Source organism: Cydia pomonella, chromosome 16 (genome assembly GCF_033807575.1).
Source record: "Cydia pomonella isolate Wapato2018A chromosome 16, ilCydPomo1, whole genome shotgun sequence".
Taxonomy (NCBI): Eukaryota; Metazoa; Arthropoda; class Insecta; order Lepidoptera; family Tortricidae; genus Cydia; species Cydia pomonella.
The window spans coordinates 15,512,974-15,538,679 of record NC_084718.1 but is presented as its reverse complement, the minus strand read 5'-3'; the positions used below and the strand labels follow the sequence as shown (position 1 = coordinate 15,538,679).

General features: G+C 40.8%; 1 protein-coding gene across 1 annotated transcript; it reads right to left on the bottom strand.

Moving 5' to 3' along the window:
• Window positions 1-5,168: 5,168 nt before the first annotated feature.
• LOC133526529 (uncharacterized) lies at window positions 5,169-25,486 on the bottom strand. The gene is made up of 11 exons (XM_061863202.1): window positions 24,986-25,486; window positions 23,798-24,907; window positions 22,414-22,585; window positions 21,140-21,750; window positions 13,493-13,667; window positions 11,475-11,610; window positions 10,438-10,543; window positions 9,270-9,364; window positions 7,876-8,001; window positions 7,276-7,396; window positions 5,169-5,620 (listed from the first exon to the last, which is right to left on the bottom strand). Exons 2-11 carry the CDS (start codon window positions 24,787-24,789, stop codon window positions 5,428-5,430), a joined length of 2,727 nt encoding a protein of 908 aa, XP_061719186.1. The 5' UTR covers window positions 24,790-24,907; window positions 24,986-25,486; the 3' UTR covers window positions 5,169-5,427.
• Between the last annotated feature and the right edge of the window lie 220 nt (window positions 25,487-25,706).

The following is a 25,706-nucleotide window of genomic DNA, read 5'->3' as shown; positions in this document are numbered from 1 at the left end:
GGACAACGTCCTCGAGAACGGCACAACTATAATGTAGTTATTCTTGAAACCAACAGTTGGGTGGTTTTGCGGTACTGTCAAAGAATTTAGCTTCATTACCATTTCGTGCCTTTCGGGAATGATTTATATGAAACGTCCATTCCCATCTGTGCCTGGCGGAGGCACATCGGAATACAATCTGATGACCCACTAAGAACTCTTATTAATCCCAATACTAAACCACCCGTAACAGCACTATTTGTATTAACAATCAAATTAATTTATTAAATATTTTGATTTGTCTTAATTGAAAGTAGAAGCAATAATATAAATAACACATTCATATGGCATATAGCATAGACTAATGAAGAAGTGACCAAAGACTCCAGTAAGAGTTATAAATTTAGGGGCCCTGCATTTCTCGTACGGTATTAGACTACGACTAGTCCACGAACTGTCAATTCGTATGGGTTACCATGGCACTATTAGTCTGTACTAATATTAGACTAATACTGTTCTAGAAATGGGCCCAGAAGACGCAGATTCGTTTCTGACCTCGGACACTGGAAGTTTTGGTAACCTTTCTTGTGGTATAATAACACTATGTATCAGTTTTCAGTTAATTGCTCTGATCAAAACTAAAGGTTTACAAAGTATCAAAGAACTTTGAACTGTGTTCTAACAGCATTAACGTTCAAAATAGCAGAGCTGTACAGGTGGTGCTTACCAGATCGACTCCTACAAGATCCTACTATCCTAATAAGACACTGTCACACAATCACATCGTGTTTCCGTTACGTTCCGTTTCAATTCCACACAATAGGACACATGAGCGATGAGACATCATTCAGACCTTGACAATACAGGGTGGCTCGGGAGACGCGATCGAAACGAACCGTACCTGGGTGCCTAGCCGAGGTGAAAATCGCTTGCGCCGCGACAGTGAAACGCTTTGTATTTCTATGCGAATCTTCCATATTAGTGCGACAATAACAGTTGCGTTTTGTTCGCTACGGAGCGTAAACGATTCGCATGTTGGCTACGCACTCTGAGGGCCTACCGCGAACAACAAAGTTCGCAAATTTCGGGCATCTTTCTCTCACTCTAATTAGAGAGATATTTGCCCGAAAACTTCCCTTTTCGCGGTTATAGCCCCGGTTCGTACTAAGATCTAGTAGTACTAAGAAAATTACTAGTTTATGAAGTAAAGTGCCCGTCAAGCAAAGAAAAAAGATATAGTGTCGGACCAAGCTCACTTTGCACAGCATTTATAATAACAAAGTGTGGTACATGTTAAGCATAAACGTAAATCTGACTATTAACGTCGAAGTAAGTTAGCAATAATTCCTAATCTGTTTCTTTATTGCTTTGATAGGTGGGTACAGAAGATGTTTAAGGGTATATTTTGATCATATCTCCAGCGCCACCCTGTATGTCGATTCAAAAATACACTCTTAGAGTGACCACTTTTAGGATATTTCCAATAGACTAACTCCTAAAATATTGTCGATAGATATGTACAGTTTCAGTACAAGAACTTCAAAATCGACAGTTATGTCATTTAAAATACTTTTAATGAATTTTCTACTAAAAATAATACGTATAAGCTTATAATGTTGACAGCTAACGTAATAAAGGACATCCATACTAATACATATACAAAGTTTGTACTTATTAATATAATTTTGATTGTGCATGTATTTAATTATTTGAGTTTTTAGGTGTGTAATGTATATGTTACTTATAATTTACACTATACATTAAATACACATGTAAACAGCTAAGTCCAAACAATACACATATAAGAATACATATACATCGCTAATTTTGCTTACTGTTATGTTATGGTAGAAAGCAATACGATATCCGAAAAGGTAAGATGAGTAAACCATATAAAAAGCGAAAAATACGTGGACGAAAATATTTTTACAAGAGTAAATAAAATATTAAATTTACTACTGAGTAAACAGTTCAGAAAATACGGTTTGTATGCGTGAAAAATGTTAAAATAATAACCCTGTGGCCCTAGTGAAAAAGGGTACAAGTCTCTGGCAGTTTAGGTGTATAAGGGCATAAGTGTTACGTGGAACTTACTCCCCTTTACACCTGCGCTGCCAGAGACTTGTACCCTTTTTCACTAGGGCCACATTACCGTAGACTAATATTACAGAGCACCATAATTTAGAAAAGTGTGAGCAATTTTTTTATACATTTTTTTATTACAACACAATACATTTGTAGCCAGTTTGATTGAAAAAGTAATTATCTACATGACAACTAATGAAACAAGTACCTAAAATACTTAATCAAATTCCCCCGCCCCAGCATTGAGGATTCTATTTCGGGAAAAAATAAAGAAATAATTTTATTAGTTTAGCTATTTTCCAAATTTGTGGGATTCCGTTTTGACTCCATTTTGGATTTTTAATGGGCCATTAGTACGAGTACTCGTACCTACATTTTCAGGCAGGTGCGATTTGGATAAAAAAAAACTAAATATTAATATTTAAATGTGGATTAACAATGATGAAAAATCGTAATTATGTGATTTCGTAGAAATTTTATAAACATTATTCATTGTGTAAAAAGTAAAAATGTTTACTGAAAATACCTTTCTTCGCCATTTTAAACTCTAAGTCAGTTACAGGTAGATTCCGTTACGTTATGAAAATACTCTCGGTAAAATCCCTATTACCTTTATATCTAGAAAATATATAGGAAAGAGACCGAAGCTAGACACTGCGGCATATATTTATACACATATACTATGCATATAATTAGCCTACGTCCTTATATTGAACACTCACTCACTCCGTTGGCTCAGGGACCCAAGACAAGCCTCCGACACAAGAAAGCGCTCGGTCCTTATATTGAACACGTACCTAATTACAAACCATTTCCAGCTTTCTGCATTTAAGTTAGGATAATGCTGAATTTCATATTAGTCCTACTACTTTCTACAATTATATTGCTACGTACACAACATATATGTTATATAAAATAAATGTTGGGATAAATTATGATTTTAAAGATTCCAATAACAGAAATAGTACCTATAGTAGTTACATTACGTATGAAATACTTTATACGATCAATAAGAAGGCTTATTAAAATAAATAACATAACGTGATCGGCGACCGGTAGCATTTTATGACACTTTAACATCAAACGTAATGTCTAATATGGATAAGTTTATTTGTGTTGTTAAAAATAAAACCATAAAGGTATATGTATATTGTTCAAAACTCACTGAATTCAATCTGTCACTCGATTCCTTTTAAAATTGTGGGTCCATTTATATAAATCACATCACATGTAAACCGATATTTCATCGTTTGTATTCAAGCTTCTAAGAAATTCGTAACAAAATAATTTTATATAATTTGTGCACGAAATTTAAATATAATACTTTCGTCGAAAAATTGCTACCGGGCGCCGATCATTGAACATAACATTCATTTTTACACCGATGAACATTAAAACAACAAATTATTGTATAAACTATTTATAACACAGAATTGAAAGACAAACAAGAAAGGATATTGGCTACTAATAACATTGCGAGTTACCGACCATAAAACTGTTTTTTTTTCTTTGAAACCGTTTCGAGTGATAGTCAAAGAAGTTTAGTTTTTTAGAGATTTTAATTTGATTATTAGGCCATGGTGGAAAATATGAAACTTCCCAAGAACAAATTTGACGCGTAATTTAAGTAGTTAATGAAACTTTTGTGGTGTGGTGAAAATGGCTCTTCACGGTTAATATTCAAGGTACACAGCTGAACTACATTATTTTATATCGACATTAATTTTGAATACACTCTTCTTTGACATAATTACAAAAGTTCACATTTACATTTAATACATGACACAAGTACACAACACGAAACGCCGCCATTTTTTACAAAGATTAGCAGCTATTATTATACTCACTCTGAAATTCACAAAATCTTAATACTGATGATAGAAGACACATTCAAATGTAGGATAGTCTATCGACTTCATTGGCCTTTGAGTCTATTACAGACTATTCAAACAGTGTCAGGTAGGGCGGCAGCGCTTTTCATGGCTGTGTAGGCCAATACGGGAGCGGCAAACACGACCACAAGCCAGGCAGGTGTAGTGTGTCCGTGGCGAACAGGTGTCGGGCTGATGACGCTTGGCTCGCTTACTAGCAAGCCAAGCGTCAACAGCTACAATTATTAGATACACCGAAATCGATCATGAGATCATTCTAGGAGATCAATGAAAAGTGGCAATTAGTTATTCCGAACTTACTTTAAAGTATTTCCAACTCCATGTACCATTTTAGAAGGCGAGCCTAGGCCGGACTCAATACTAACGACATAATAGCAACTTCAATACATAACTAACCTTCTTGAGTCATAATCCGAAATTGTATCAATATCCAAACATATCGGTCAAAATCATATCCCTCCTTTTGCCGTAGTCGGGATAAAGTCGTACTAGTAGGTATAGATATTCCCTATACTCAATTCTTGTAATACCTAGTATAGTTCATGTCATCCACGATGACGCGCATATTTGTCAAATCTAACCTTAAATAACATGACATTACGAATCGAGGCAGGCGTCTTCGTGAATGACACGATCTATAGTTATACCTATAATCTCAGGATTGAGTCCACTAAAGCTCTTACTGTTCCTTTACGTTGGTACGGTCACGTCTGAAAATATCGATACGAAAAATGTGCCAAAAATATGTATACACGACTTTATTGCCCATATATTAAGGTAGTGTATACATATTTTTGGCACATTTTTCGTACCGATATTTTCAGACGTGACTGTACCGGTACCTTTCATTATAGTGCTCAGTTTCTCACTTCAAACCACGCTTGGCTAGGTAAAGGTAACCTCCAAGCAAACACGTCATTAGAAAAACTTCTCCTTTGTTCCATGGAAATAAAGTTCACATTCGGACAAAAGTATAATTTACAGTACATATGGGGCTACTTTATAGCACTAGTGCGAGAAGTAGCATATTACGTTACTGTGTCGAACATTTAAAGGGCCATATGTACTGTAAAACGTTGTACGATACATGTGCGAATAGGTAATTCGCAACTCGTGTCGATTTAAAACACTCCCTTCGGTCGTGTTTTAATTTATCGCCACTCGTTTCGAATTTCCTATTTTTCGCACTTGTATCGTAATGTACTATTCCAACTATTGGGACATACCAATGTACCCAGCGGGGCGGGGTATACGTAACTGTGCCCGACTTAACCGTGCCCCTACCGAGATCCTCCATATTGTTTTCACTTAGTCCAAGCAGTGTCAAAATTTACTTACGATAGTCAGAGCCTACGCTTTTCTTGAAAGCATTAATTCCATTGCTTTCTTCTTTTCTTAGTAACATTTCCAAACTCACCCGTTAGCTTGCTTGGGCAAGCCCGGGCAAAATGGCCGTGGCAATATAACCCACCTAGTTAGCCCAGGCCATGACGACTTTGCTGAAGGGCACGAAGAGCGCCGTGTGCCCCTGCGCGGCGAGGAAGTAGCGCCGGCCGCGGTGGGTGCCGTCGTTGCCGGGCAAACCTGGGCAGGATGCCAGCGGCAGCTCCGCGCCCACCATCACGCCGCTCGTGGCCGCCGTGCCGCCCGCGATGCCCACGTAACTATTGCATAAATATTTATGTAAGAATCCGCGAGTAATAGGCCCTACTTATTACGAACGTCTACCCGCCGAATTAAGAACTGAAATATCTGACGAAGCATTTCAACGTCAATTGAGGAACTTTTTATTGGAAATCCTATTATATTCAGTGGATGAATACATGGAATTAAAATTATAATAACTGTTTAACAGTATAGTTTATGTAAAATTGATTAACATTTGTTCTAGACTATTATTAATTATTACTGCTCTTAGTTTTAATGACGATCATTATGTGATATCGACTAAATATTTAGTTTGACATGTATTTCATTATTTCTTTTTAGTTTCCTGTTTCCTTTGTTTCGTAGTTTTTAATTGACGGTAATTTCGAATTTGTTGTGTTTTTTTTTTGATAATTATTATTGACGTTTTATAATTATATGTTAGCATGCCAAATCATTGACGATCATAATGTAAATTCATATAGATTAACATAAGAATAATTTATACTGTAATTTATCGTTATGAAAATAAATAAATCTAAATCTATTTATACATATTAATATCCACTAAACCATCAATTTAAAATTCAACGAAACATTTTAAACGCTAAAAGACTCCGCTTAACGAAGCCTCACCTCACGCCAGCACTTTCCCACATTATTTCATTTTCATCGCTCTTGCTCGTAAAGTGTTATTGTATGCCAGCATACTGAGAAGAAATGAGCTATATTACGCCCACGGGTGGTAATAGATTTTTTTTTATTTGATTACGCCCTTGAGCATATTGGGCGTGGCTGAATGCCGGATAGGTATGTGCCTTCGATGCCTAACCTGTCAAATATGACAATACGACGGAGGAATGTTTGTAATGTTACCGTATATAAGAATAATTTCGCTTAAAATTTAGGTTTTTCTTCACAAGTGTGATGAAAAAAACGGACGATACCAGAATTACGAACTAGTGTTAATTAAGTCCTCACCTTTGGTTTCGGACTTATAATTAACACTTCAATTCTTGTTACCGCTCTTAATACACAATATAAACAAACTCGCGCTCAAGCCGTTGGGCATTTTCCGCAAATCGACAACCATTGTGCCTATTTTGCATAAAAACGAGGTGGCACTACTCTAGCCACCCCAGCTCTTCCACGAAACCTAGCAGTGTCTTCAGGTTGCTGTCTCCTTTAGTGTGTACGGAGTCCCAAGGTATTTGTTCCTGTATACTTCTACCTGTTTACAGTCTAGGAGAATATGTTTCGCTGTTTCCTCTGCTTCCATGCATGCTCTGCACATTGGGCTGTCCGTTTTACCCATAATGTGTAGGTGTTTGTTTAATGCGTTATGTCCTGTAATTAATCCTACTACGCAATATATATGTGCAGATACTCAATTTTTAAGGTTCCGTACCCAAAGGGTAAAACGGGACCCTATTACTAAGACTCCGCTGTCCGTCCGTCCGTCCATCACCAGGCTATATCTCATGATCCGTGATAGCTAGACAGTTGAAATTTTCACAGATGATGTATTTCTGTTGTCGCTATTATAGACGATTTGATGGGTATATATGGGTATATGCTATGTACCGTCGTGGACATAATTCACTGACAATTCGTGAACCTTATTAAGAACGAGATAAGGTCTAACTAGTGGTCAGCTGGGTGCGGTTCTTACCGGACGCGGCCGACGGCGATGCGGCCGTGCGGGGCGATGAGCTTGACGGCGTGGCCGAGGCGCAGCTGGCGCGGCTCGGCCGGCACATATGGCTGGCCCACCACGTTCTGGGCGCGATCATCTGCCGATTCAATCATTAAGGTATCATTTTAATTCACTACGATCGTGCTATGTATGTTTAGATGAGATGAGTGAATCAACTTTTTTTATGACAGTAGAACCTCGACAATCCGGACACAGGCTAATCCGAACAGCTTTTCTTTTCTCGCCGTAGCACCTGACCTTACTTTTGTGTAAAATTCATTATAACGTCACTCGATATATCGATTCACTCCCTATAACGTCCACATTTGTTGGCTATAGTTGGTTTATATTAGACAGCTTGAAAGATGGAGTGTTTGTACCTTCGCTTTTTCTATCGTATGTGTTGGAAAAGTAAAAATTACCTACTGATTTGGAAAAAAATAACAAAAAATTAGGTCATTTGTTGCTATAACCGAAGAAGTCCCAAAGCTGGTGCTTCTCGGCAATTTCGAAGTATAACATTTTGATTGAAAAAAAAAGCAAGTTTGATCCAGAAACAATAAAGTTTATACTAACGGTCTCTCGAGGTGGAGCGCAGGTTGTCGATGGAGCGCCGGACATACGTCTCGGCCTCCTCTAGGAGCTCGTCAGTGTCGTCGCGACGCACGTCGGGCAGCGAGCCGCGCCACAGCCGACATTCCACTGTCAATAATTAATAGTATTTTATGCAATTGTGATATAATAGAGAGCTTTTCAGTCGAGTACCGTGTTTTGGCAACGAAGCTTGCTAAGTTGCCTAAGTAAGGTAAAAGATTGAAAAGCTTCATTATATCACTATTGTATACAATACTTTTTCAACGAGTCATCTACAATGACATTTTTTTTACAATAAAACCTATACAATGTATAATTAATGAAAATGGGTAAGCATCTCAGTAGACAAAATTGTAGACATAAACGCGCGACCCCGCGGTCGGCGCCCGTTTAGTTTTTTCAATGGGAGCGCGGCGGCACGTGATTGGTCTTTTTTTCAGTTGACTACAGCGTATTGAAATTAATCTTATAGTTGAGTGGGAGCCCACCCATGAAAAGTACGCCATTATAGTATGGTATAAGAAATCGTAATTCGACTATTACAATCGACGTGTAGAAAAATGAAATATTCATGTAAGCATTGAACAATAAGTTATTGGCAATAAAATCATTTTTGATACATGCTTTTATCGCTGACTACTTTTTTTCACATGCAACTAATACTCATCGAGACAATTCTAAAAACCCCAAGCACAATTAGGTTGCGTTGTTTTGTCACAGATTTCCTACGGCCACCTCCTGTCTCCATCATCAGATCAGCTCGATTGTAATATTGCATGATTACCCGACTTACATATGTATGCTAATTTTTGGCTTCATCAAAAACCCGGAAGTGTGTCAAAGGACCATGGGCAACTTTGTATGGAGCTTGGACCAAAAAGCAACACAAATGCGAGTTAGGTCATTATCTAGATAGGTATTTCTATGTACTTCATTTCATTCTATGGCCACCAAGCGGAATTCCATTGCGGAACTGAGATATTTGTAGTTTAGTCAAAATATCATCACCCTTATTACCTAGGCAATAGAGTCCAAGTAAGTAAATGAATTACTGCAGGGTAGATGTTCGCGCACCATTCAGAAGAGACGCTTTCCAGATAGATTTGCGTACAGGCAGGTCAATGTACGAAAATCTATCTGGAAAGCGTCTCTCCTTTCGCTCTCGCCATGGTCATACGTCACATACGTGTACGAGGTCAAATTGACCCCATCGAGCAATAACATTTTTGATCTATATCCAATAATTAATATTTGTTATACAACTTATACAAGGCAGCAAAAGTCACGAGTGTAAACACTCGTTACAATGTTCATAAATTTTCGCATTAGCTGAGATTTCAATACTTAAATAGTGAGAAAGCCTTAGATTAGTTTACCTTTAGAAGAGGGCGTGTAGTGCGGCAGACGGTCGTAGCTCCGGTCCACACTCGTACTCGGGGAGCGCGATGACCGCGCCAGGAACTTGGAGTAGCTGTCAATATGTGGGTATATTATTAATTCGGTATTTAAAAACGTGTAAAAGGTTTAAGTTGAGTTCAATAGACAATACAAACAATGTAAACAAAGCAATTTATCGTCACTCCTTGTGGACAAACATGATTTTATCAACAGTTTATATTCTAAAAGCTTTTATTTAAAATGTATGTTAATTATTAATATTTCAACGAAAACTTTTTTTTTATATACTTCGTCGGAGGCAAACAAGCATACGGCCCGCCTGATGGTAAGCAGTCTCCGTAGCCTATGTACGCCTGCAACTCCAGAGGAGTCACATGCGCGTTGCCTACCCTAGCATTTCCCCCTCGTTGAGCTCTTCTTCTTCTTTTCATCCTGTTAGGGTGCTGGGGTGTAGGGCTCGAACAATTTTCTTCCACTGACTCCGGTCCTGGGCCGCTTGGGTAACCTCCTCCCACCCCATCCTCAATAGAATAATCGTTTGTCCCTTTCCGACGTATTGGTATGATGGAAAGGGACATACGATTATTAGCGGCTTGTCAACTTTAGTAGACGTTTATGAATAAGGGGGTTAGACTTTACCTCTCTATTACAATCAATTCTCTTTGCTATTGAATGAACAGGTTTTTGCAATGTCATACGATAACTAAATAAATAAACGTAAAGTGTATTTATTCGACTAATCTTAAACCACTTCCAAAATTCCAAAAACTGGCCGTGCTGAAACTAAACTATGGGTGATTTTTAGATCTTCGATTGTTAATCATTCCAGCCCCTCGCACGAGATATGTTGAATCAAATTGTAATCATTCATGTACCAAATGATTCTTGTTTATAGCAAAATTGAGAACCGAAACGCCACATCTCACTGCAAAATTTGGAAAAGACTCCCAAAAAACCTCATTAAAAAAGAGGTTTAAAAGAGAAAATGAAAATTTGAACTGTTGGAGCCCCTAGTTTAGGAAACGATTATTTAAGTACGTTACCAGTTTTTGAATAAATACTAATAGTTACGTCGTAATCTTGAATGAAAAAGGAAGCATTTTACAAAATACGCTTGTCTGTAGGAATAAGGCCTCTTAAACTCACTTAGAGGGCTCAGACGGGAAGGACTCCAGGTCCATGGAGGCGCGCAGCCCGAGCGCCCACACCGGGTCCGCGGAGCGCGACAGCTCCGGGACCATCGACGTGAACCCTGAAACCAAGCCTGCATTGTATCATCTCATGAATTTTGGACCTAGCTGGTTTCGGCTACGAAGTTATTTTTTGGTCATCACACTGCTGCGCACAGGCCCCCTCGTAATAAACAAGGGGATTTTGGGCTACATAAGAACTTTGAAAACGGGCCAATTTTTGTTCAAGCATATACGTCTGCGAGCGATACTACAAATTTTATACTTAAGTAAAAAGTGGATACGGTAGATGTCGCTTCACGCCACCCCGAGGCGCGTATGTCTATATAAGGGAAGGAATGAAAAGATTTACGCATTTCTGGTAAGAGCGATGCACGGCAGCGTAATTTTTTTTATTTTTTTTCTTTATTATAAAATTCGTATGGAAATGGGTATCCGATCTCCGTTTTGTTGCCCTTTTAGCGTAGCTACAAATTTTACAAAGTGGGAAATTTTGTTAGTATAAATATTGCTCTTATGAGTCGAGAGGCCGGTATAGAGAATACCGAATCAAACAGTGTACTGTTTGAAGGCAATCGTGTAAATATTCATCGCAACGAGTCAGTCACGGTTGTTCAACCCTATTCGCAACTTCGAGTCTCCGATAGCGTCTTGCCGATATCTAAGCAGAACGCGAATGTCTTCAGACGCCGCGAGGACTGATATCCTCTGGCAAGCTGACTTTACCAGTAGAAAAAATAATATGTAAGATCGATCCTACGCGCCTACATTTTTTAAATTTGGAGTCTTTTTCTACTGATAAAGATAGGTTACTATAGTATATATTATCTGTCAGGTCAAGTTCGAGTTATCTAATCGATGCCATTGAGCAAGAGAGGCTTGAGAGGCCGCGCGCGCCATGAGTCTCGAGGCCGGCGCGGTGAGCCGTCGGTCTGGAGCGAAGCGGAGTGGCAACGTCGCATTATGGTCCGATATCTTGCAACAATTGTTTACCGATGTCACTAAGCAGAACACGTGTGTCTTCAGAGGTCGCAGGCGCGGCGAGTTTCGGGGCCGGCACGGTGAGCCGCCGGCCCGGCGCCGAGCGGAGCGGCAACGTCGGCATTATGGACTTTGATGGCAGGGATATCTGCAACAAGTTATGATATATTATGCTTTATTTACTTCGGATTAGAATATAGGTCATACGGTCAGGTGTCAATCAAAACTCAGTAATTACTACTACCAATTCAGAGCTTTAGTGAAGCATACTAGTAACAAAACAAGGTTGACTTTTGTTTCATGATTTTTATTATATTTGGTTGTCATCTGACGTTATACAACTATTAAGTTTATGCTGTGGACACACTTAAAATTAAAGACTATAATGGTAACGGTACAGCCGCAAATTTGGTAAACTAAAGTAGATAGGTACGGTCACGTCTGATAATATAGATACGGAGGACAAGGTGCCAAAAATATGTATACACCTTAATATTATGGACAATAAGGTCGTGTGTAACCTTTTGGGACTTTGTTCGTATCGTTATTTTTAGACGTGACTGTACTATGGCCAGTATTAAGGTATAATTTTTGATTGTGACTTGCATTCATTTACGCTTTGTCAGTTACGGTACCTTACTAGCCAGGTACTGGTCGGAGCTCCACCGGGGCGGCAGCGCGCACACGTCGGTCTGCGCGGCCTCGTCCCGGCGCGGCGCGCCCCCCGCCGCCTCGCGCAGCACGGGCCGCGCGCGAGGACCCAGCGCGCTCGCTTCGTCAGTTACGGTACCTTACTAGCCAGGTACTGGTCGGAGCTCCACCGGGGCGGCAGCGCGCACACGTCGGTCTGCGCGGCCTCATCCCGGCGCGGCGCGCCCCCCGCCGCCTCGCGCAGCACGGGCCGCGCGCGAGGACCCAGCGCGCTCGCTTCGTCAGTTACGGTACCTTACTAGCCAGGTACTGGTCGGAGCTCCTCCGGGGCGGCAGCGCGCACACGTCGGTCTGCGCGGCCTCGTCCCGGCGCGGCGCGCCCCCCGCCGCCTCGCGCAGCACGGGCCGCGCGCGAGGACCCAGCGCGCTCGCTTCGTCAGTTACGGTACCTTACTAGCCAGGTACTGGTCGGAGCTCCACCGGGGCGGCAGCGCGCACACGTCGGTCTGCGCGGCCTCGTCCCGGCGCGGCGCGCCCCCCGCCGCCTCGCGCAGCACGGGCCGCGCGCGAGGACCCAGCGCGCTCGCTTCGTCAGTTACGGTACCTTACTAGCCAGGTACTGGTCGGAGCTCCACCGGGGCGGCAGCGCGCACACGTCGGTCTGCGCGGCCTCGTCCCGGCGCGGCGCGCCCCCCGCCGCCTCGCGCAGCACGGGCCGCGCGCGAGGACCCAGCGCGCTCGCTTCGTCAGTTACGGTACCTTACTAGCCAGGTACTGGTCGGAGCTCCACCGGGGCGGCAGCGCGCACACGTCGGTCTGCGCGGCCTCGTCCCGGCGCGGCGCGCCCCCCGCCGCCTCGCGCAGCACGGGCCGCGCGCGAGGACCCAGCGCGCTCGCTTCGTCAGTTACGGTACCTTACTAGCCAGGTACTGGTCGGAGCTCCACCGGGGCGGCAGCGCGCACACGTCGGTCTGCGCGGCCTCGTCCCGGCGCGGCGCGCCCCCCGCCGCCTCGCGCAGCACGGGCCGCGCGCGAGGACCCAGCGCGCTCGCTTCGTCAGTTACGGTACCTTACTAGCCAGGTACTGGTCGGAGCTCCACCGGGGCGGCAGCGCGCACACGTCGGTCTGCGCGGCCTCGTCCCGGCGCGGCGCGCCCCCCGCCGCCTCGCGCAGCACGGGCCGCGCGCGAGGACCCAGCGCGCTCGCTTCGTCAGTTACGGTACCTTACTAGCCAGGTACTGGTCGGAGCTCCACCGGGGCGGCAGCGCGCACACGTCGGTCTGCGCGGCCTCGTCCCGGCGCGGCGCGCCCCCCGCCGCCTCGCGCAGCACGGGCCGCGCGCGAGGACCCAGCGCGCTCGCTTCGTCAGTTACGGTACCTTACTAGCCAGGTACTGGTCGGAGCTCCACCGGGGCGGCAGCGCGCACACGTCGGTCTGCGCGGCCTCGTCCCGGCGCGGCGCGCCCCCCGCCGCCTCGCGCAGCACGGGCCGCGCGCGAGGGCCCAGCGCGCTCGCTTTTAGGGGCCCGCGGGGGACGCGGTAGCCCGCCGGTCTGAAAAAGAAACAAAATACATTCAAAACCAATAATATCATGTATCTAATCTATCATAACTCAAGATAGTTTATAGACTATCCAAAATTTAAGCACTTACGCAAGCGTCGCGCCTAAGCAAGGGAGAGATGTGCACATGTTAACGAACTCTTACACACCGAAACAGAGTTAATTAAAAATATCTGATTTTTTCGTAGGTATGGAAATAATATGAAGTCGGTTAATTAATAGTGCATTTCGATGCCAGTGCGGAAAGTATGTCATTACTGAAGAATGACATTTTCGCACGTGTATCGAACGACGTTTTTTAATACAGTTGCGAAAAAATAAGAATAATATTTTTTTAAGCCAATATCGAATGTTGCTTTTGGAAACTAAAACATGCTTGCAGTAAGAATAAACGCCTCTTTTACGAGAAGTGTTTCGGCAGATATTCCGTTCCATTCAGACAACTCATCTTAATGAAATGATCGTTCTTAAACGGTTTTTCAATATTCAGTTTAAAAAATTAACGTGTTATAATTTCTTTATTTCCGACCAACAAGGATCATATACACAAAGAGTACACAATTAAAATAAAATATGAACATTAACTTTAGTTATTAAAAATTAATTAAACTAAAAATACATAAATGATTACCTACTTAGCAATAGATAAAGAAATAAAAATGGCAATAGATTGAGATCATTTCGAATGCGAGATTACTATAATATATGTGTTATTCGGCATTAAAAATTAAACGATTGGCTCGAATTCGCGGGTGACACCACTGATTGATGATGAAGAGGTAAGAAATAGGCAGTAGGTTTTTATGTTCATTACGACTTTTAAAGGAAAGTAATATTAACACTCATTAATAATTAGTCATGAATTGGAACAAGTATATATTTAAAAAAATTGTAAAAGTAAAAATCACAGGTTCGCGATAACCAACTTTCCGTACGCTAAACAGCTACGTAAAGTACTTAGCACTTTTTGAGCAACTGTATTAAAAAGTATTTTTGTACTCCTTTATGTATGAGTATGGCCTATCTAACGTGTAACTTAAATAATTATCACGATAAAATATAGCCCCCCTCCCCCCTTACGCCATCGATCGGTGTTTCATATTAGTTTTTCTGTCAAGAACTATTCCAGGCACACCTTTTCCAGACGAGTTCCTAGTTACTATATAATAAAACATCTATTCGAAGTAGATTGCTTTCGAAATTTGTTGGCTAGTCTAAGAAATATAGCTAAACATAAGTTGTTTTAGTACCTAATAAGTACAGATATCTGTTATTTTTCTATCTGATATAAATATGCATTAGCTATAATTTTACTTTGTTCAGTTTACATAATTTATGATTATGAACCTCTAGGTTTTTTGTTGTATTTTTCTTTTGTTGCAGTACATCTTTTTTATTTCTTTTTTATGTTTATTATTATTATTATTATTTATTATAGACAACATAATGGTCCACATAGTTGTTAGTTTTGAACTTAATCTACATGTTAGTTTACTAACGCTAATAATAAATTAATAAAAGTGATTTAGTCCTCTGGCTCATTTTGCACATAAGAGGACAATCAAACTTATTGGCTATCATGCTTAAAATGCTGTTGCCACTCCCGCGCACCCTGTCAAGCAGTGAGGCAGTTTTCTTCCGCCAGACGGCATCGAAGCCATCTGTGCGCGCCTCCGCAAACATGGAAGACGCGCTGCAGAACCGCGGGAGTCTCAACAGCATCCTAAACGCATTATTGTATTGGATGCGCAGGGCATCGTAAGCACGTTGAGTATATCTAACCCACAGACTTGACGTGTACAGCGATGTACAGTAAGCCTTGAAAAGTGTAGTTTTAACTTCAACTGTACATCGAGCAAATCTGCGGGCTAGCATGTTCGCTCGAACTGACAATGCCCTGCGCTCCCTCTCCATATCTACATCGTCCTTCAGGTCGTCAGTCAACAAATGCCCCAAGTACCTAAACTGTGTCACTCTTTCTAAGGGTACACCATTAAGTGTCACTGGTGGAAAAAAGAAAGGACATTTATTTCCCGCCCTGAACACCATGTAGCTGGTTTTATTCACATTGTAAGACAAACCATGCGATGTCGCGTACTTCTCACAGACACCAATAAGCTGACGCAATGCACTGACTGACGGAGCCAGCAGCACCATGTCATCTGCGTAACTCAAGTTATTGACACAGACTCCGTCAACAAAGCAGCCGACATGAGTGCTACTGAGCTCCTCAATCAGTGCATTCATGTACAAACTGAAGAGCAAGGGCGAGCTTAACCCTCCCTGCCTTACGCCGCACTCCAGCCGACATGGCGTCGAAAGCTCGTTTGCCCACTTCACTCGATTTTCCTGATTCAAGTACCAGTACTTAAACAGCGAGATCAACTCTGGTGACAGCCCCACACCTTCCAGTTTACGCCAAAGTATGTCATACGAAATTGTATCAAAAGCCTTCGAGATATCCATAAAGCAAGCATAAATTGGCGTATCCCGGTCAGTGTAATACCTGACAGTGTGCTTTAAACTAAGAATAGCAGCTTCTGTAGACAGGCCAGGTACAAAGCCGAACTGCGCATCGTGGAGCTTAATGTGTTTTTTTAAATGCGAGTTGAGCACACTGTCAAGTACTTTTGCTACTATCGTGGCCAAGGAGATAGGTCTATAATTAGCTTTCTCCGACGCATCTCCCGTCTTGCACTTGATAATAGGTACCACCAGAGTTTTGATCATGTCTTGGGGCAGGTATGAGTGACTTAGGCAGACGTTGTAGAACATCGCAAGCACGCGCGGCAAGTGAAAGCCAGCATTACGCAGGTGCTCGATAGAGAGACCATCATGGCCTGGTGATTTGCCCTTCTTCATTCTACTTATCGCAAACTTGACATCTTTAGCGAGAATCAAAGTTGTTGGCTTACCGATGTCCTCCATATCGAGCTGCCTGCACGGCGGTCCCAATTGCGACTGAACTTTAAAATGATTCTGAAACATTTCCGCGATATCTTTCGGGTTTGAAATACCGGCGACACTCACGGGAGTGCCAGGCTTAGCAGACAGCTTATTTGTACACTTCCAAAAGTTTTTAAAATCCGATCTAGCGTAGTGTGTTGCAATCAAGTCCATTTTTATTTGCTCTTCGTGGTTTTGACACCACTTAAGTTTGCCCAATTCAATTCAATTCAAATATACTTTATTCATGTAGGCCTAGCAACAAGCACTTATGAATAGTAAGACAGTATTACATATAATTATCTTAATCTAATTATCAGAGCAATTTATTGATGTTGTAAATATTATTCCATATATAATACTAATGAATATAATTCATAGATCAAATTTAATACTAAAACTTTCACAAAATATAGTCATGCAAAAAAAAAATGTATAAAAAATACTAGTCTAGATTGTTTCTAGAATAAATTCTAAATGTCAAACAAATATAATAAAAACAACAAAGGAAATACATGCATTGGAATATCCATTTCATCATCATTATTCAAATATAATAAATAATTAATCATTTCGAATCACAATTAATCCCACGTTGTTTTATCATTCATGTAGTCTTGTGTGGTATAATAAGCTTTAGAAATAAGTTTACGCTTTACATGATTCTTGAATTTATTAATTGGTAACTCAGTAATATGGTTTGGAAGTTTATTATAAAATCTCACACAATTACCCATGAATGATTTTTTAATTTATGGAGCCGAGTGAAGGGCACGGCGAACTTATGTTTATTTCTAGTATTAATATTATGAATGTCACAATTTTTCTTAAAATCGGCAATATTTTTATGCACATACAGAATATTCTCATAAATGTATTGACAGTGCACTGTCATGATGTCAATTTCCTTAAATTTATCTCTCAGTGAGTCTCTATGGTTCATTTTATATATTGCTCGAATAGCCCTCTTCTGCAGAACAAAAATGGTATTTATATCTGAAGCACCACCCCACAGTAAAATACCATATGACATAATGCTATGGAAGTAACTAAAATATACTAATCGAGCTGTTTTGACATCAGTTAACTGACGGATTTTGCTTACTGCAAAAGCTGCAGAACTCAGTCTATTCGAAAGAGTAGCAATATGGGGACCCCACTGGAGTTTAGAATCTAAAGTTATACCAAGAAAAACTGTACTATCAACTAATTCCAATTCCTCATCCTTCACAATGACACTTGTTTTTACATGCCTTACATTACTAGAGACAAACTTAATACATTTAGTCTTATTCTCATTTAACAATAAATTATTAACATTGAACCAATTTACTACTTTTGAAATAGCATCGTTTACATCATTGTAAGCTTGTTGCTGTCGTTTGACTTTGAAAATAAGTGAAGTGTCGTCTGCAAACAATACTATATCATGGTGGGTCTTTACAAGGAATGGCAAGTCATTTATGTAGATAAGGAACAGGAAAGGTCCCAATATTGACCCCTGTGGTACACCCATAGAGACCAATGACCCCGGTGATCGCTGTCCATTCACATCGACCCTTTGTATTCTACCATTAAAAATGCCCTTAAAAATTTTACGCGCCTCGACCATGCTATTATAAACTGGGCCACTACTTGGTTTACCGTGGCACACCCATGTATTAAAGAGCAACCTGGCATTGGCGTGAGCCTCGCTTACATGTCTGTTCCAACCGATAACCGGCTTTTTACGTTTTTTACACTTCGCCACCTCGTACGACCGACTTGCAGCCCGACATAGTACATTTAATATATTAAAATATAACTTATCTATGACAGCCCTATGCCTATAATCGTTACAGTGGTGACCGCAACATTGCACAAAATCTGAAGGAAAATCAATATACCTTAAACCATCATCACATAATTTTTGGTAAGTACTGATCTGGTCGGCACTTCTTTCGCCCCACCTAATTTTATTAGGGGTAACGGATGCCAGTACTGCTTTATTCTGTGTTATATTAAAATTACATTTAACAACTAATGGGAAGTGGTCAGACCAGTAGATATCATATTTGACATATATATCAATAATACATTGTTGCGCCGCACTCGTCACTACACAATGGTCCAACCACCGTTTACACCCATGAGCCTCGCTAATGAATGTAAATGTGTCCGAAGATAAGCCTAATTTCTCTACATCAATACATACCCAATCCTGGTCAACAGAAAAATTACATAGCTCGTTAAAAAATCTAGTATGTGGATGCGCATTAAAGTCTCCAAGTATAAAGACTGAGTCGACATCATTTTCCTCAATTATAGCGTTGACTAAGCTAAGACAATCAGTTAATTCCGTTATGTTCTCCGCGCAATCTGTAGGCATATATACGCTGAACACTAACACTGCCCGGTCACTTACAGTCATACGCACTGCCGCTATACGCGGATTAGCACACGGAATCACAGAAACGCACTGAAACACTGATTTACGCCAGAGGATCGCAACTCCACCGAACGGTCTGCCTCTTAACATTCCCGCACTAGTGTCCATCGCCGACGTTCCTGTGCTGCCGAAGTCCTCATGAATACTCCCCAGGAACGGCAAATCTACTTCCATCAGCCAAGTCTCCTGAAGAGCAATTACGTCAGCAAACATACATAATTGCGTTATGCCTTCTGCCGAACGCTTTATATTTTTGCAATTATACGTAACGAAATTAGCACTATACATTTACACCGAAACGTTTGCTTGTGTTCTGCTCGCCATCTGGCTCATTACTTCTATACGACCTAAAACGTCTACATGTTACTCCCTCAGGCCAAAATTCTTCTTTTAAATACAGGTCTATTTTATGTCTAGGCACCACTATTTTATAACAATTATACCCTTTATCCTCTTTCACGTTTATTTTTCGAAGTAACACTTTTTCTTGTGTCTTAGTTAAGATAAAGTCTAATATATCACCATCGGTAACATCTTTATGCACATACGACACGAACAGGGAAGCCTTTAAATCTGCCGATTTAAATTTATCGCCCGGTTTGATTACGGCTGTACCTCTTGTACATGTTGTTTTAGGATTTCTGTATTTTTTCTTGTATTCGACTTTCTTCCATTGTTGTTTTTCTATTTCTTCAACATTCTTATCTACCTGAGACCCGTGAGCATCTCCCATGATACTACTATTTACGTCACGAACAGTACCCGCCTGCGCTACGGTGTAAGATGCGGCCGCCACATGCTGTTGTTGCTGTGCCGTAAACCGGTCCGCGCCCGTGGGCTCCCGCCGAGTGATAACAACTTCGGCTCGTGAGCAGTTCTCCTGCACCCGTGCACTAGATTCGACGTTTGTATAACTATTCCTTCTCTCTTTATGTCGTGACGGTGAAGATGTGTGAGATGGTGGTGAGCTCATCCGGTGCCCTTCTGGTGTATTATTCGTCGCGTGGACGGAGGACAAATTCAAAATGCCAAACGGTCCACTGTCCGAAACATAACCGCCTCGCCTTGTGTTTACATTTAGTGCACTGTGATTGGTTTTACTTACAGATGCGTAATTTATATTCTCTAACTCACTTTTTACATCCTTAAGGTGTTCGACAGTCAAGTAAGTTTCTTTAATAGTCCTAACTTCGGATTGTAATACCACAATATCTTTCAATAATCTGGAGACGTCTATATGATCAAAGGTTAACGGTGGCAATTTATGCAGTTCCTTCGCAACAAAAATGGGCATATTGTCGGGTTCTGTGTTTTTAAAAACACTCACTATGTCTTCTAAATCTTTTTGTTCTTTATTAACCCGTCTATTGACTTTATGAATTGAAGTGGAGATCGACGCGAACAACAAATCTTTCGCGGCACTAATTTCAGATATCGAGAATGCACTCGCACTTAATTTCACTAGACTTTTTTCGTCCATTACATTTAATTTGTTTTGAATAAAGCATAATAGCTCATTAATTACAATATTACACTGTGTACACTTTAATAACTCAATAGCCATCTCGTTTCTGTACCCTTCCGCCATAACGGTCGCGCATAGACTGATTATATATAATAATATAATAATAATATATTATATGACTGGTTTCTGCATTAAAAAAAATATAAAAACAAATCGCCACCTCAATTAGAGAGATTTATTCTCAACACAGATAAGCTCTTCTAACATATATAAGAAACATATATAAGAATTTCGAAATTAAACGCATGTTGGCGACAATGTCGTTAATTCGTTACCCTCCATTCCATAATTTTAGTATAAAATTGTATCCGAGGAAAATTTTCAGAGTAATTGCGATAAAAGGTAAAAACCCACACGGTGGCCGTATCTTCCGTCACAGGTTTCGCGCGCCACGGCATATCTTTTTTCCTTGTTATTTCCTAGATTTAACTCTTAACCATAGAGTAACCTATAGACAAACTGACAATTGCGTAACACCCCATTAAAATAAATAAGAGCGCGCTTCATAATTGATTGTTCAGTTTTAATGACATTTAACCGAGGTGTAAAAAAAAGTAAAATTACCTGTATTGAAACGGATTAGGGCAAGTATTCCTCCTCACATTGTTGTACAAATCATCCTCCGAAGTCCCACACTTCGAGATATCCCTCTCAGCGAACACAGAGAATCTATGCCCAAAGTGACTAGTTTTATGAAAACTGTCCACACTTTCATCCCTGCGGAGTATATCCATACTTGAGCCTAGTTCAAAACTAGAAGACTTGGTATTGTCAAAGCTTAGGCCTCGGTTGTACTCGCAAGTTAGACTATCAACGCTATCCAGTCTCCGAGTACTTGTGTTTGGACTGCGTTTGTAAAGGGTATTATCTGAGCGGTTATCGCAGCTCTTTAAAATGCCTCTGCCTGGTAGATCTAAGCTCCCTTTGCTGTTGAAAGCGACGTGGCGAATCTCCTTATCATTAGGAAGCGATACCCTTTTAATTCTCAAGCTTGAGTCAGCAAGGACCCCCTGTAGGGTGCTATTCTCTTGGTTCTCGTTTTCTGCGTTTTCAGTGGTTTCTCCTGGTTGGAAGTCAGGGTCTAGAGTGTGGAATTTGATGAGGACAGGAGTAGAGTGTGTTGTGGAGGCCGAAGGAGGCCATTGGTCGGTTTCCCGGATGGATACAAGGTCCTCCTGTGAACAAAAATAAGATTTGTTATCTGGGCAAGGTCGCCATGTATCGTCGACACAGTTATAATAGAAGTGAAGTAATGGTCAGTTACATATGCTGCTGTCAATTAATATTAAGAGCATATTGCAAGTATTGGTTAAGTAGGAAAAGAAGAACCATAAAATGTGATTTTGGTCAAACACACCTTGTGCCTTGTGTCTTACCGAGGACGGCGTTGTCCCCGCCGTTTTTATTTTATATTTCTGCGATTTATCACAAAGCAAAATTATTATGGTAATGTTAAATGTAAATAACGGTTATTTTCCTTGACTATCTCTTATTACTGTATCCTTTTTTTAAGCCGCTGTGTCACATGTGTCACACACACCCTTAAAATACAACAACACAACACAACTTTACACAACTTTTTTCTACAACTTTGTTTTTTTTTTTGCGACAATAAATGACTTTTTATTTATTTATTTATTTTTTTAATGGTCTATGGTCTAGTAGCAATTATAGTCGAGTTGTGTCGTTCTCGAGAACGTTCTCAATTTACTATGGGGAATATTCTCGACCAATACGATATCCCAAACAAAAAGGATAACGGCACAACTCTAGCGGCAATACGGTTATTTACCACCGTAATATTAGAAGTTATAAGCCTTAGGTAATTGAAATGTTACCTGTAAATTACTCATGTCTTTAGACTCGTCGGTAGTAAATATGAGTTCTATATCGTCGACCTCCTCTGACTCGTTGCCGCTCGCGTTCTCCGTCTCTTTCTCGTCGCCACGCGGGTCTATAGGCGTGGTCACGCCCTCGCTAAACACGGAATTGTCGCCTTCGGAAAAAGACCTAGAAGCAAATAAATTTAATACTTTAATTGGGACCTAGAGTTGTGAAAGATTCTAGACATATTAGTAGTACCAGCAAATGTAACAACACGTTTTGAAAAAAACACTATACAAAACTTTCCTATTTTTAATTTGAACCTTGTTGTATAGTAAATTGGAGATGAATTTAGTTTGTTTGAGAAAACAATGAAACAAAATAAAATGTTACTTTATATGACTTCATACACAAATAAAGTTTCTAATAAGATTGAAACGGACTTTACATTGTAATGCACATAGGGCACACATATTTTTCAATAAATAATAAAGCAAGTAAACCTATGTTGCACTCATAGAAAATTGAAGCAGGAAAACAAGCGATCCCAAGCAATATAACGATCTCTTGGGAATTGACTATGCTGGAACTGTTGGATGTTAATGTATAAAGTGTGAAATGTTACATTTTAGTATTTGTGCCTTTGAGATAAGATTCAATTTTGTTTGGCATTCGTTGTTCATTTAATAAACTGCTAAAAATGGTTACCTATACCACATCTATGAATGAAATAATTAATAGAGCTTCTACACTAATATACAAAATTTTATAGATGTTGTCTCTGTACCTGTTTGCCCATTTATATTTCCGAAAATACTAATCGGATTATGACGATTCTTCATCAAAATCGGCTTGGTAATTTTAATGAAATCCAGGATTTCACATAGCTTACTCAGCACAGCACAGAATATAGTGTGTATTACGGCCTCATATATTGAAATAAACATATATTTTTTCACCACCACCACGTCGGTGGCAAACAAGCATACGGCCTGCCTGATGGTAAACAGCCTATGCGTATTGCCAACCATTTAAAAACCTGTACACTCCTTTTTTGAAGAACACCATACCTTAGCCTCTCGGGAAAACCTCGGCAGGGGTAGCTCATTCCACAGCCGAAGTGTCCGCGGGAGGAAAAACATTACATTACACATGAAAAGAAAAAAAGGATCCTACTCAGTGTTTATAATTTAATACTATTATAAACACCAAATAGGCCACTCAGCATAAGCTGTGTCATATGTAGGTCTGATACAACCCTGATTTTCAGGCCACCCAGAAAAAAATGATACAAGCTATGGGTGTGGTGCGGGAAAAAAGCCCATAAATAAACTGCAAATAAATAAATCATGAATATTAATAGAACCATTTTAGAAGTAGTTCATATTCCATATTTACCTCAAACTCAAATCATCAACATCCAAATTCAATGTGTCCTTCCTCCGACTCCGTTCCACATGCTCCTTCACCACCAAGTTCTCCTCTGACGTAATACGGACCTGCACATCAAACTTATCCGTCTTCTTAGCATCACCGTCATTCGGCACAGCCATCTTCACACTCTCACACACCGTGTTCACTCTACTCGCCTTAATATGCTCCGTATCCTCCAAATGCTCTTTACGGTCTTCGAAATGAAATGTCGCTTCTGGGTCTCGCTTTTCTGTATCTTTCCTGTCTTCAACAGTTGAACCACTTTCAGATGTAGTGCTTGAAAATTCTGCACCTTCTTTCAATGTACGCACTTTTATTTTAACATCGAATTTGGATAGGAGTTCTAATTTCGTTTGGAAAGTAGGCTGACTGTCATTAGTTTGTTTATTATAGCTACTTAGGCTCACTGATTCTTGCACTTGTGAGGGTTGCTCCTCTACAGATGACTCTTTATGTTCTACTGATGCTTGTTCACCAATTGGTGAATGTTTATCAGTATCAGCAGATTTTATTTCCTCCTCTAAATCTGGTTCTTTGGTATCTGAAGAAACTAGTTCCTCTTCCCCATATTCAGCGTCATGTTCTAAAGTCTCTATAGTACTGTTTATTTCACTATTAACAGTCTTAACCACTACTTCACTTCCACTATAATCATCTACAGTCTGAGAATGAGGACTGTAAGTCACTTCAAGCTTCAGTTTTTGGGAACCCAAGTCCTCCGGACCAGAGTCTATAATCTTGCGCCTTAAGATGTGATTTTCCAAGGTCAGCTTCTCTATAACATCAGCATACTCTATGCAGTGAGAATGCTGCTCGTATTTCTGTTTGAGCTCCTTCAATTCGTTCTTAGATATTTCCAAAGCCGTCCGTAGGGATACTACAGTTTGGTGCAGAGCCCTCACTGTGTCCAGGTGCATCGCCCCGGCCGGGACTGCCTCCAGCCTGCCGCTATCCATTCCTTAATGCCCACCGTCACTCCAGCCGACAGCATCCCATACATGACTACAGCTATTCTTCCAAACACTTCAATTTACAAGCTCCGAAGCCTCCATCGCCCCGCCGATATTATCAGACCTATAATAAACAAACAAATAATAACTTCACAATAGTATTCATTAAACTGTCACGAAATCGCACTTTAAAATTACTTACGATTGACCCAATTTCCCGTTCGACAGTACGACCATCAGCGATTCACGACGCATTTTTAGATGCTTATCGTGTCTCGTACTGGTTCCGAGATCCCCCAACGTACCAAGGCACAGCACAAGTGGGGCATGCAATCGATAAAACAACTCGACCCAGGCAGAGCTAATTAAGCTTTCAAAGCCCTCAAAAGTTAGTTCGGCGCGGTGCACAGGTGGTACGGACAGCTGATAAGGTTTCAACACGTAAGGTTGTAATTAAGTCGGATATTATCTTTAAATCGCTTCTTCAAGGTTGTAAGATATACCTATAATTATAAGATACTTGAAAATCTCTTGGCTCAGTCCTTGTAAACAAATCAATAATTCAATTTGCTGTTCGCGGGCGCAAATGTGATGGAAAGAATACCGTGCTCGTTCTTTGTCTAGCGCTGTCATTTTGACAACTAATATTCTGTTTGAGACTATTAAAACATGTGCTTAAACAGTTCAGGTACAGTGGATATTGCGCAGATTATATGCTCTTTGATGTTGCGCAAAGGTGTTGTGCCCATTGTGCCCCTGTCACAATACATATGTTCAAGTGCGACAGAGAGACATATAATAGTCCCTCGTAAACTAGGGGCCTACCGCGAAAACCGAATCTCGTATATTGCGGGGATCTTTCTCTTTAATTCTCACTAAGACGTAATTAGAGAGACAGAGAAACATGCCCACAATTGACGAAC